Raw genomic sequence first — 12,965 nt, 5'->3', positions numbered from 1 at the left:
TCCTAATAATTATAACTTCGAATCCAAATAGAATAGAAAAGAATAATTATAACAAAAATATAACAATTTAATTCAAGTTGAATCAAAATCATAGTGTTATTAGTTCTCAATTAATTGGAGAAAGAAGTTTAACATTTTACAAACAAACATATTTGGAACATGATATGAAAATATTATTGTAATATTTTCAACTGTTTCCTTCCTTTTCAACATTAATACATTTTCGACCACAGCATCTCATCCCTCTGTCCCCAACTCGATAAAAATAAATTCCAACAAACAAGAATAAAAACTTTCTGATATTTTTTAAAATTCTCCCTCAAGTAGTGAAAATATGTTGATTATGTACAGTCAGTAAATTGTGCGGCTAGAAAGGAAATCCATGTTGAAGGTGGGCGGCTTTGGGAAACTTGCAAAGAGGAACTTCGTCATTCAAAGGCATGCAAGGCATACAGCGCCAGAAAATCTCTCGATATGAAAATATCTTCACGGTGTGAAAAGTTCTTGGCATAATAGAAACAATAAAAATAAAACCTGATGTACCGGCACGCGCAACCATCGCAAATGTCGAAATTCAGTAAGCACTTTTTGTAAACACATCGGAAAATGCATGCAAGCAAAACATTGCATTCCACAGTTCAACCAACTCCGCTGTGCTGTGCAAAGTATAAACATTCGGCAATTCGGTTCCTGCTAGCGCCAAGGGTCGTATGCATGCTGGTCAGTGACACTGACCAAAACAATGTTCGAACAATTCACATTTGAGGTGGCTGTCTTTTCTTCCTTCATTTGCGCGATGAATGATTTTTAGAGTCAGATGTACTACGTTGAAATTTGATACATTGACATACCTAGACCAACATTTGAAAAGGGCGTAACAGCCAAAATTTATTCCTTCTGATTCTTCGTCTACATATAAAGTTAAATATATGGACAAAGAATCAGAAGGAATAAATTTTGGCTGTTACGCCCTTTTCAAAAGTTGGTCTAGATACATTGTTGCGTTGCGTTGTTCTTTAACCATGGAATAAATAATTTTAAAAAATGGTCGATAAAAATGAACCGAAATTATATTTTGATGTCTTATCTACTTTAGTAATCATCGACGGTTGTATAGCACTGATGCAAACTTTCAATAAATCCAAAATCCTTGTGAGAGTCACGATATCAATACCGTTCATTTTCCAGGGAAATAAGAATGGTTGTTCAGTGCACATTGATCTTTGATCGATTTGCAACGCCAGAAGTCAATAAAAGCCCACCTGTTCCGTGATATGGCTCTCATTTCATTAGTGTAGTGCTGTGGTCTGTGAAATATTCACGGAGACGGAAGAACGGAAATGAAACTCGCGGCTGTGATAGTGGTTGCTCTGGTTGCGACGCTGGCATCCTCGGCTCCATCCTTCGAGCTGCAGGAGGATGCTGGTGCAGAGCAAGCGCGTGCCACACAAAGTGTCGTTACGACCGATCAGGTCGATGGTGAAGATCAAGTAGTGCATACCCTGGAGCTTACCGAGAAGGATGCTGTCGATAGTGAAACGAAAACGACAACGACGACGGTCGACAGCAACACTAGCACAGGTACCAGTGAAGTTGCGGCGGCAAGATCTAAACGAGCTGTTACTTGTACCGATATCGTAGGAGTGAACGGCGAAACGGAAACGGTCTGTGACGAAGATCAGGACGTTGCGGCCAGTGATCATCCCGAGCCGCGCAGCTACGGATATGGACACCACCAAGCGTACGGGTATGTGCCAACTGTGTTCGATTGAAATGTGAATTATTTCGGCAGTGAAATTGATTGGGATTTTCCGATACTTCACAGATATGGACACAAGCATCCGAAGCCGCATGATGGGTGAGTACGAATAAAATTGGCTTAGTTCAAAATGTTTTCATTGGTGATATGGAGTGATAGAGTGTTTTATTTTAAAATCAATTTTTGAGGAGAAAAGGAAGAATAATAATAACATTAGTAAATTTCATTCCGTGTTTGTGTCGATTTTCGTCTTATAACAAGTGATGGAATATTCCATAGCTCAGCGAAAGGTGTACAAATATAGAGTAGAACTCTACATATTTTCAGAAAGTGTCAGTAGTTCAACAGGTCTGCCTAAAATCACAATTCTTATACAGAAATTAGCCTTTATTTTTTTTTAATCGTATATTTATTTGGTAGGCACCCTGTGTTCTTAACCGCTACTGTGCCGTGATCTACTGTGGTACTCTGCTAAGTCCACACAGAATCTATTTTTAAATGTCCATAATTCGTTATTGTTGTCGTTGCCAGTCCATATAATCGTGAGTCTATTGTGTTCATTTGTCCATGTGGTGAATCCAGTGATCGTTACTATGTTCGGTTGCCATTAATCGAAGAACGTTGGAGGAATGCCTCCGAGAAGAACAGGTCTGTCAGTCGTCATCAGGCAGCCGTGTCGATGAGGCGCGTTCCCCAAAACGCCACCGTACGGACTGCGCTTCTGGCGACTGGCAAGGGTTTGGTGGAGGGGCTGGGAATCGAACCCATGACCATTCGCTTATGAGGCGAACATGTAGCCAACTACGCTACGGGACCCCCATCATTAGCCTTTATTTATATTTTCAGTTTTTGTGGATACAATTTTAATGTGGCTTAAGTCAATTTAGTGTTTTTTGATTCCAGGTTAACGCCGAGAACCATAGCAACCGCGTGTAAATGAGCTTCACAAGTTGTAATATTGCGATTAATTTCGTTATGCTTTATTATATTTTATTATAATTACATATTATTATTTTTATTATTGTCTTTTTATCGAGGTTTTCGGCCCTAGCCCGGTTCACCTCGTGTATATTTAATTGATTTTATAGCTTACAAATATTGTTTCCTTTAAAAGTCATTGTTCTAGGACTTTTAATGAAAATTGCAAAATCATTATACTGTTATTTATTCTTCTCCTCTGGATAGTTCAGTACTATGATTGCTGTAAGACAAACTAACATATTATATTACTCACATATCCAGGGAACAAAAAAAAATTTAATTTAATGTATTTACGGATATTGATGATAAATTCTATAATTTTGCAGAAAAACAATTTTTAAGTGAAACAGTTTTTGTTAGTACCTAAAAGCTTTAAAATTATTTAAACATAGCCAAAAACTAAACGAAATTAATCGCAGTGTTTAAAAGATTTGTATAACCCACAAAAAAAGCTTTCGTTTACAGGTTTGATTGTTATGGTTTTCGGCTTTTAAGTCAACCATTCAAAAACTATCAATCATACGGATCAATTTTGAGCAGATAAGGCTCATCTTAGAAAGCGGCAAAATCTATGAAAAATGAGGAGTAACTGATAAATGATCCCAAAAAGTCCCCATTAAGCGATCGTTACAGCATTTCAAATCTTGTGTGTGGCTGGGCAAGCCTCCCGGAATCCAATTTTTAATCTACTCGCGATTTCAAGAACACTCAAACGCGGAAGTGTCGCATGATCATCTTTTCCAGCTTTGCTGCATAGTAATAAAAACAACAGTTATGCGATGCTTTCGTATTGAGTGTGGTGTCTTTGAAAACACGAGTGAATTTAGTTTCTAGAATCTGGAAGGCTAGTCCTTAACGTTGAGGTTCTTTTGATTGGTATGCCTTTGATAAATTAGTTTGGAATAAAAAGAATTTGTTCAAATTTTATTTTTATTTCTAATATGGAATCCTTTTATGCAATCCATATATTGGACACATATTTTAAAAATTATTCTAAGGTTAAATTTTCATTATTTTACCAAATGCATCAGATATGTGTCAAATATAAAATAAAACATTTCAAGTAGAATTTATACAGATATGTTTAAAATGCCTGTTTATTATTGTGCTTCCTTGATAGTGATTCGACAGATATTCCCGTCAGAGATTCGATAACTTCCATAAGCACGCATACCAATGAATACAACTTTTCTTCAATATACCTCCTTCGTATCAGGGAGCATCCACAGAGCCGACATTTTCATATTATGGAGCTACAACACATGATTGTCGTTTTCGTTGGGTTTCATGCGAATTACCAGAGCCGGATTCTTAGCGGAAAAGCTTGCAGCTACCCTATTCAACTGCCCACTACACATTGGCTAAAACCGTGTTTAAGGCGCGTTTATTTAAAAGTATTTTTATCATGCAATTTAGCGTAATGGTGTCTTACTGATCAATCTCTCTAAAAGTTAGATGAATTTTTTTTTTCACGTCACAACATATAAGGTTTGAATCTTTGTAATAGTTGTGAAAATTATGTCGAAGACACCAAGTTCGTAATTGCGTTACTTTTGAAGATTTTTTACGTTTAATGCTGAAAACCATATCTTTATATCTTTTTCATTATCATTTATACATGTATTGCATTTTTTTTAAGCAAGTTTCAGATAAAACTTAAATATGCTGTTTGGTGGCTATTGCGACTTAAAAAAAAAATATGGCATTTTTTAGTCACATTTGATTTAACTTGACAACAGGAAAATTGTGGCAGTCAATCTCATAGGTATAACAAAGTATAAGTAATAAACTTTAAATTACTACCTGAACTGTAGAGCTTAAGGCGAATGTAAAGAATGTTTCATTAAAAACCATTTCCTACTACGCAAAGCAGAAATCAATTTCTCATCACAAAAAGAACCAATGCACCATGCGCCTCCATGTGCTTTTACGCTTGTACGTCGAACATGTTTAAAGCTTATTGGCATAAAAAGCAATAAATCTCCAAATGTAATGAAATTACGAACTTTGTGTCTTCGACAAAGTTTTTCATGATAATGTTTGCTACAACTCTCGCGAAGACGTATACCAAATCGAGGGCTACTTTGGACATTGTACAACAAGAATTGTAACATCAATTACTATCAACTCGCCATTATTACCATTCGGGTGTCTTGTTGATAGTTGGATGCTAACTTTCTGTTTCAAATTTGGTATTTTTTTGCCTAATTTTTTCAGAAAATCCAAAATCCAAAGTAGCCCCTGAAGTCAAAAGAAGCCCCGCACGACGGTACTGATAAAATAATTCGAAGCCACCATTACGCTATATCACATAATAAAGGTACTATTAAATAAGCGCGCTAAAGTGTCTAGCAAAACTATTGTCATGGCAATTCAAGAGCTGGTTATTAAAAAGTTTGAATCCTGGCGCTTTGTTATAATTTAATAAAATATAAAAATTTAATTAAATAAATATTTCTGGTACTATCCGAACTATACCGATCCGAACAACAAATGCTAGAATATTAGCAGGGTTTGAAACCTGTGGGGTCTTCCTAAGCTGTGCGGTAAGATACGCGGCTACAAAGCAAGACCATGCTGAAGGTGGGTGGACTCGATTGCCGGTCCGATTAAGGAAATTTCCGGAGTGAAATAAAAGTATCATGATGATGTACGAATGCAAAAATAATAACTTGGCTTAGATACCTCGCAATTAACAAATATGGAAGCGCTTAATGAATACTGAATAAAGCTGAGAGGCGGTAATGTCCCAGTGGTGGATGTAATCTTAATAAGAAGAAAAATAAGAAGAGGAGCATTGAATTGAAAAAAATGGCATATGAAAGCTAGTAAAGTTCTAATTAGACAGAGTTTTAAATCTAAATTGAAAAAAAAACATATGCAGAGCAATGAAATTTGTAGAAGCACGAATTCAGAATATACATCGAACTAGTGACATCTCCATTCAATTATGATGTTGTATTCGTTATAAGACTGCTTGATGAATTTCTTTTGTGGATTTTCATTTCTATAGGATGCATGTTTTGAACAATGCCCATAGACTTGGAAGACTTCCATTTTACTCAGGGTTGTGTTGAATCATTCTCACACGATAATGATTGGAGTTATCATTTGATAACATCTCAGGTGTGAAAAGTAGGCCAGTTTTCCTTGGCGATGACTTTTCAAATTTTGGAATCAATTGATAATAAACACAAAATTATCAATTAAATTTAAACCTTGAAGGTTTATGAAGGTCATTCTGATGCTTGGCATTGTGTTTTATTGTTAGGTAGAGAAATAAGTTCAAAAAGTAACGGTAAGTGCTTAAATCGAGATACAATTGTCGAACGATTCTCACTCGCCAGCGAGTTTTTATCAATTGATAATTTGGATTTGTGATCGCATGAGAGTGTTGCTCATCCTCGATTATTTGAAAATTTGATTTTTCCCATGCCTGATTTTACTAAAATCAAATAAATCCGTATGAAGTTATACCGACTTTGAATGCTTCATAAAGAAATACCTGTCCATAAACTGATTTGCAAGCTTGAAATGGAAAACATTTTACATTGTTTCAAAGACATTTACGAGATTATTCTTTTTTACCCTTCTGGGATTATATTTCTTGAACATATTTCCTCCCATTAGAGTTCTTTTTATTCTCCTATTATTCTACATTTCAACTGGAAGTTGGCCTGTTTTTTAGCTTCCGCTCACTTTGAATGCAGTGTTTCCATGCTGCAGATTTGTCATTAATACTAAGACATTTCAAATATTAGTCATGTGTTCGCTCTCCTTCGAGTCAATCCTTGAACAGTTCTCCGCCCATAAACCGAACTTCTATGGAACTTCCACCCACTTAAATAATTCTTAGATTTGCCGTCATTCAACAGACGTTTCATGAATAATTTGTATGTTCGCCATACTAAATATTTAAAAACTATTTTGTCCCCCCCCTCGGATTTTTTGCCAAAAGAATAATATTTTGAGGGGTCAGCAAAATAAAATTCGGATTAGTTTGAGGGTTTTCAAAACAATCTTTAACAAATCCTAGGAGTTTTTTGATTTTTAATATTTAAATATTTATTTTTTATTGTCCTCCCCCCCCCCCTTGACCTTTCGGAGACCCGTAGGACAAAATGGTGATTAAATTTTTGTAACGGCTTTATAAGTTCATCAACAATATTACAATTACAATATAATACAACTCTCCTAGGATCAGGGCCGGATTTAGCTGGAAGGGGCCCCGGGGTCGACAGTTTTCGGGTCTCCCTAAATGTACAAAAAAGGTTCATAAGGATTTGTGACGGCAAGGGCCATGCACCGAACCCTCCCCCTCACAGGAACTCACCTAACATCTGGCACTGGCTAGGAGACATTTCTTGAACAATTTCTCGCTAATTGATTCCATACCAACTGCTAGAGCTCAAATAGGGGAACTGTTCCGATTTCAATCTCACTGAACATATATTCATCTCATCGCAAAACAAAGAAATACAACACCAATCTTGTCGCTTCTTTTTGCCTTTTGGTGAAAAAAATCACAAAAATAAGAAACAAACCAAATTCCTTTTCATTGCTTTGTTTTTGATGGAATCGAAATAGGAGCTATGGGATGAAGTGCTGAACCGTTCCCCTATATAGCAAGTTATTTTTTGAAGGAATTTTCGCAACCTAAACATACATCGTCCTGGATGAGCAAAAATCCTTCCTACATGAAAGGAAGCAATTTTTTTTGAGTAAGTGGAAAGACGATTATTCAGTGATGCTGAACATTTTCAGTGAAGTAGTCTCTGATTGTGGGCTTTACGTGTTTCGTCCATAGCTTATTTTCAAGTCAACATTATGCAAACATGAACACTAATGAAATGCTGCAGACCTAATCTAGCTTATCTCATAAGTGACTGATTATATTGTTTTACCAAAACGTAATAAAATTGCAGTTACTTTTTAAAATCGCTTGAAATGGTGTGCAGATTGGTGGCTTATTGTTATCGCGGTATTACGGGTTTACAACATCGGTATCGGTGATGTATCGGATTTTTCAGTATCGGAGTGCCAACGTCTTGCATAAATGTTCCCGCGTTTAAATCCGTTACTAAAAAAAGTTAATTTTTGTAAGTAGAGGCTTGAAACATTTAAAAAATTATGCAATTCTAATGGTTTACGATAAATATTATCGATATTTTCAGTTCCGATAATTTTTCGATCGATATTGTTTAAACGGATATCGGATATCATATCGATAAGTTTGATCCGATAATACCGATATTATCGCTAAAATCGATATTTGCACAACCCTAACTTAGTGTAAGGCCGGGAATGATAAACATTTTTCTTTTGTTCAGCTAATTTACACGACATAAACATTTCACTGGAATTTGATACATCACAAAGTACATTTAATGTACTACATGATAAAGTATAACAGTCAGCTCTTTATAAAGTTTTGCTTCGATTTATCGCTCTTGAGAAATAGAAAAAAAAATTTGAGAACAAACAATTTTTTACGATGATATGGAAATGCTAATATCATCTTCCAAACTTAGACATACATGTTCATGATAGAATTAGAGGCGAAAGTATAGATTTTATAGTTCCGTTAGGATACGGCAGGCATGAAGAATGTTTTTAAAGAAGTCGATTTGGAAGCGAGCGGAGGACAATATTTCTAGAGTGCTTTGAGAATAGGTCGTATGTGCAAAAGAGAGTCTCTCTTTCCCTCCATTCTCTTTAGATTATTACAGATCTATAATAAATATTACTTCAGATTTCTTGGCAGATATCAGAAGATTTTAGCTTTCTCTAGCGTTCTGAAGTGGAAATGTGGCAAAATATGCAAAACTAGCTTATGTACAAGCGAAAGAGAGCGTGAACAAAGAGAGCCTCTCTTTTGCACATACGACCTATTCTCAAAGCAATCTTGATTTGTGATGGTATAAATCTCACGACCTTCCTTCTGCCAAGCTCCCGTATGAAGAAGGAGGAAAGCAGGTCGGTGGCACAACGCCATGTTTTTGTAGCCAACATCTTAGTGTAAAATTCATGATGTGTTTTGAGCATGAGCATGAGCATTATGACCGCACAATTCGTAGTTGATACTTCGTGATTGACCGAACTTGCGAAATTGTACAGAGAACACAATGAATGGGGCTTGGGATTAGCTACCCATTCTCAATGTTCACGTTTCGGGAGCTCAAATATTTAAAGTCAATAACAGCGCTGGCCACGTTCTTACGGTCAAATAGGAAGGGAATGATTGTTAGTCCGACTCTCGCTGCTACTAGATACCGAGTATACCTCTGCATCTCCACGATTGTCTTGGGATAGGATATCGTTTTAGTTACAAAGGATAATTTATCTGGATTCACTTTGGTAAGCGATGCGATCTATGGGATGGGAAATAACACTAATACGAGTTAAAAGTTAAAACATGCACGCCTGGTGGCATATAAAAACTGAGGAGATTCGCGTTTTGGACGACCTGTAAAATTCATGATGTGTTTTGTTTACAAACATCACATTTGATTCTCATTAGGATACAGAACCTATTGTGTGAAATAGGGATGCTACCGGGCTGGAGAAAAGAGTAGGGGAAGAGGTCCCAAAACGCCCCCCCCGATGCAAAACGCCTTTTGTGGTTTCCCTCATATTTACCGTCATTAATATGTCCGTAACAAAACTAGATCTAAAATTATGTAGGATAGGCGAAGAAAGTTTCAAAATAGTGCATGGGAAGGTCGAAAAACCGAAAATTTCCACATTTTGAAGAAACATCTAACATTTTGGCGAGGCAAAACACCCTAGTGGCAATAACCTACAAAGTACTTGCGTCTCCACGGACTATCCATACTAGAATGCTGATTCGCCGACGCGTGGTACTTTGTTCCCTAGGAGCCGCCAGCTGAAAGGCGTTTTGCCTCATGAGTTTTCCGGCAACAAAATATCACCACTTTTTTGAAATGTGAATATTATCAATATGATTGAGATTTTTGACAATTTTTGAATGGCATCAACTAGCTATCTTGTTTAACTGATGCATAATGTAAAAATACCCATGAATAGCGTTACAAATAAGACAATAGAGCAGTGTTTGCTTAGCTAGGGCATATTGCCCCCCCTTCCCCTATCAGCACATAACATAAGTGTATCTCCGAAGAGATGCCACAGCAAAAAGTTGACCCCATTTTGCTCCTTATCAAAGTTGTATAACTGGTATACGGAACATCGTTCTGTCATCTGCGAAAAACGAAACGGCACTTAAAAGTGGTATAAAAGTGAAGCTCTTCACGGATAAATAAATGAACCCAAAACTGGAGTCACATTAATTGCATATTATTCGGCGATTGAGTCGTACGAAAAAAAAGTGTTTAAAATTCTACTTTAGATGTGCTACGCAACCGTGTTACGTTTTATTATCACAATAAATTCAATGAATTGTGAAACAAAATGTTTGGTCATCATCTTCATCATCATGTATGTACCTACTTGAAACAAATATTCAAATCGTACAATATTTTACAAAATTAGGCCTCTATTAGGCAAAATACATGTTATTGTTGAACGCTATTGAAATTCAATCAGATCAAGGGCCGATAAAGTTAGTTCTGGGTAATTTAATATTAAGGCCTCTGTAAAATTGAAAAATACGACTAGATTTAAAAAAAACTTGCTAATCTTATCGATAGCAATTCAATGTTTACACACCTAATCGCAGGGGGAAGATGAGTAGTTTTCTTTCGATTTAAATACAGGAATAATCTGAAGGGTCATAATGCTACGTTTAGACAAGGTAAGTGAATTGAGCAAGTCGCTTGAATCGAACGCGAGCTGAACGTGTAAACATCTTAATTCAATTTACTTGAACGAAAAGAAAGTTGAACATGTTCAACTTTTGGCAAGTCAATTGAATTCAACCGAGTTGTTCAATTCACTTGTCCTGTCAAAACGTAGCATAAGGGTCAGAATAAAGAAAGGGTCAAAATCACACTGCAGATCTTCGCTGCTCATATACACAGCACATGTTTTCGAAATAAACAGATTGATATTGTTTTGCGAAAAAGAATCCACGTGTCTTGTTGGAACTTGAAACCATAACCTACTATTGTATATATCGGCGTAATAACCTCTACACAACACGACCACCACAACCTCCACCGCATTTTTTTTAAATTAAATATTTTTCGGATTCTTGATTTGTCCATCGTCACATGTGATTTTTTACTGTTTACCAACTTTCAAAAGAACTTTCCCAAAGAGCCCATATTTTTGGAGGCCTCTAACTATTGTAAAATCAAAAACAAAAACCGAAAAATTGCTGCATGTGTGAACCGGCCTGAAAAATTCACCCGATGCTCATTCAAAATCGGAAAAATGTTAGGCCAATCTTAAAAACCGCACTATTTCGACTTTTGTTTTAAATTTTAAAAATACTAAGAGGCGTCAAAAAATGTGGGTTCTTTAGGAAAATTGTCCTTAAATAAGCCATCGATTGAGTGAATAAAAATGTTTAATGGGAAAGGTCAATTATGCTAAATAGGCCATTATTGCAAAAAATATTGTCAAATATTATTATAAAATTATTTCTCAAATTCTAGCCTGCACGGTGTATTGCTTCCTTTGCACAAATTTTCTGTCTTTTGACGCTGCTTTTCCGATGTTGCTCTTGGTGTTATTGGTTGTTATTGGCACTTTCAAGAGAAAATGGATGAATTTTTCACGGCCGGAATAAAATCAACAACAAAATGAGAGGGGTTATGTACAAGGTCGTGTCTTGTGCCCAACGTAAATTACGTAAAACATTTTGATGGAATGAAGTGCCAGCATTCTCGAATATTATAAGATAATTATTTGATTACTTATGTCACTGGTTTCGAACAAAACTGGCGTAACTCAAAATATGGAAATTGTTGGATACGATAACTTTAAATTTTCACTTAAAACTTAAATGTATTCTCCAATGATGATGATGCCTTTCTCGATTCCCTGCCGAACTCAACTTAGTGTGGGTCATGTATTCTAAAGTTAATTGCCTACATTTTGGCGATAAAAAGCTTATTTAAATGCTGAAAGCGCCAATGAAGCGCTTCATGTAAATTTTCATTAGTTTAACGCTGATAATCAAAAGTTTCAATAAAAGTGGCACATTGGTGAAGAGTTTCCGAGTTGATTGATATATAAATCTCAAAATCCATTGAAAAATAAAGGCGCTATTGACGTTTAATTGACGACCAATTTTAAAATTTCCTTTTTACACCCTGTATTCGAGTTTTCCCAGTTAGCAATGATGCGTCAACTTGGCAAAGCTATATCAAATGGGTAAGCATATGCGGTATTTCGAAAAATTTCGTTTCAGGTGGTTCGAAACGAAATTCCGCGGAATTTCGCGGAATTTGAGCATGGCGAAATCTGATTTCTTGATTTCGTTTCGTTTCGTAAAATTACAAAAATTCCGCTAGAAAAAACTAGCTACAAACGAAATTTAACGGAATTCCGCGGAATATCGAAACAAATTTAAACTTAAACCATACTTTATATTATCAAAAATTTTGGCTGCGCCGCTGAACATAATCGTAAAGTTGTTTTCAAAACTTTAGGTTATACAATATTCCTATTAACGCTTACTACATAACCTCATTCTTAGTCGACAAATTCGTATGTAGTTCGTATGTAGTTGACTATAAGCACGTGACCAGCGTCATTATTGGTCATTAATTGGAAACACTGAAGCAAGTATACAATAAGAATAACTTTTTTTGTATCCCAAGAATATTATTTAATTGGTGAGCTGTGCATATTGGCTGTTTCTCGGCCAATCATTATTCGCAACTACGATGTGTACAGTTAATCAAGCTAATAAGCTCTTCTTTGACTATTTGCACAATATCTAAGCAGAGCCGTAACGTGGACTGCTAGCGCACTTGGCGAAACCATGATTTGGCGCCCCTCTTTTGATTATAAAAATGGGAAAATTTAACAACAATTTGAAATGCATCAACAGTAAAATTAGAAGGTTTAGTGGCTTAAAGATGCTTTAAGGTCACTCCTGACGGAATCAAGTTCCAAAGTGCTCGCGTTTTCGGGGCACACCACTCGATTCAGAGGCGGCGCACAACTGTCATTTTTGTTGATTTAGCTTTTTTTTCCAAGTTCGTTTATTTGGTAGGGTCAGGCGTGTATAACACTTTACGGAGCCATGGTTCTTTGTGATATATACAATCAATATCATTTTATTATACAGTTA

At 36.1% G+C, this 12,965-nt stretch overlaps 2 protein-coding genes across 8 annotated transcripts in view; both read left to right on the top strand.

The window, feature by feature from the left end:
* LOC134224943 (zwei Ig domain protein zig-8-like) overlaps positions 1-12,965 on the top strand; it is a 951,761-nt gene that overhangs the window by 478,538 nt on the left and 460,258 nt on the right. The gene's annotated exons all lie outside the window — the stretch shown is intronic.
* Positions 1-12,965, top strand: part of LOC134224944 (histidine-rich glycoprotein-like) — an 80,537-nt gene that overhangs the window by 54,689 nt on the left and 12,883 nt on the right. The window contains exons 1-2 of one of the 2 annotated variants that reach the window (XM_062704599.1): positions 1,585-1,747; positions 1,826-1,858. The exons of the other annotated variant lie outside the window; for it this stretch is intronic. Coding sequence (XP_062560583.1) covers positions 1,726-1,747; positions 1,826-1,858 — 55 coding nt within the window. The 5' untranslated portion in view covers positions 1,585-1,725. Of the gene's footprint in view, positions 1-1,584; positions 1,748-1,825; positions 1,859-12,965 lie in introns of those variants that run through there. 2 annotated transcript variants of the gene reach the window in all.

The sequence above is a fragment of the Armigeres subalbatus genome, chromosome 3, assembly GCF_024139115.2.
Source record: "Armigeres subalbatus isolate Guangzhou_Male chromosome 3, GZ_Asu_2, whole genome shotgun sequence".
In the NCBI taxonomy this organism is placed as follows: domain Eukaryota; kingdom Metazoa; phylum Arthropoda; class Insecta; order Diptera; family Culicidae; genus Armigeres; species Armigeres subalbatus.
The sequence above is the reverse complement of the archived record's forward strand: the minus strand, read 5'-3'. Positions and strand labels throughout refer to the sequence as shown.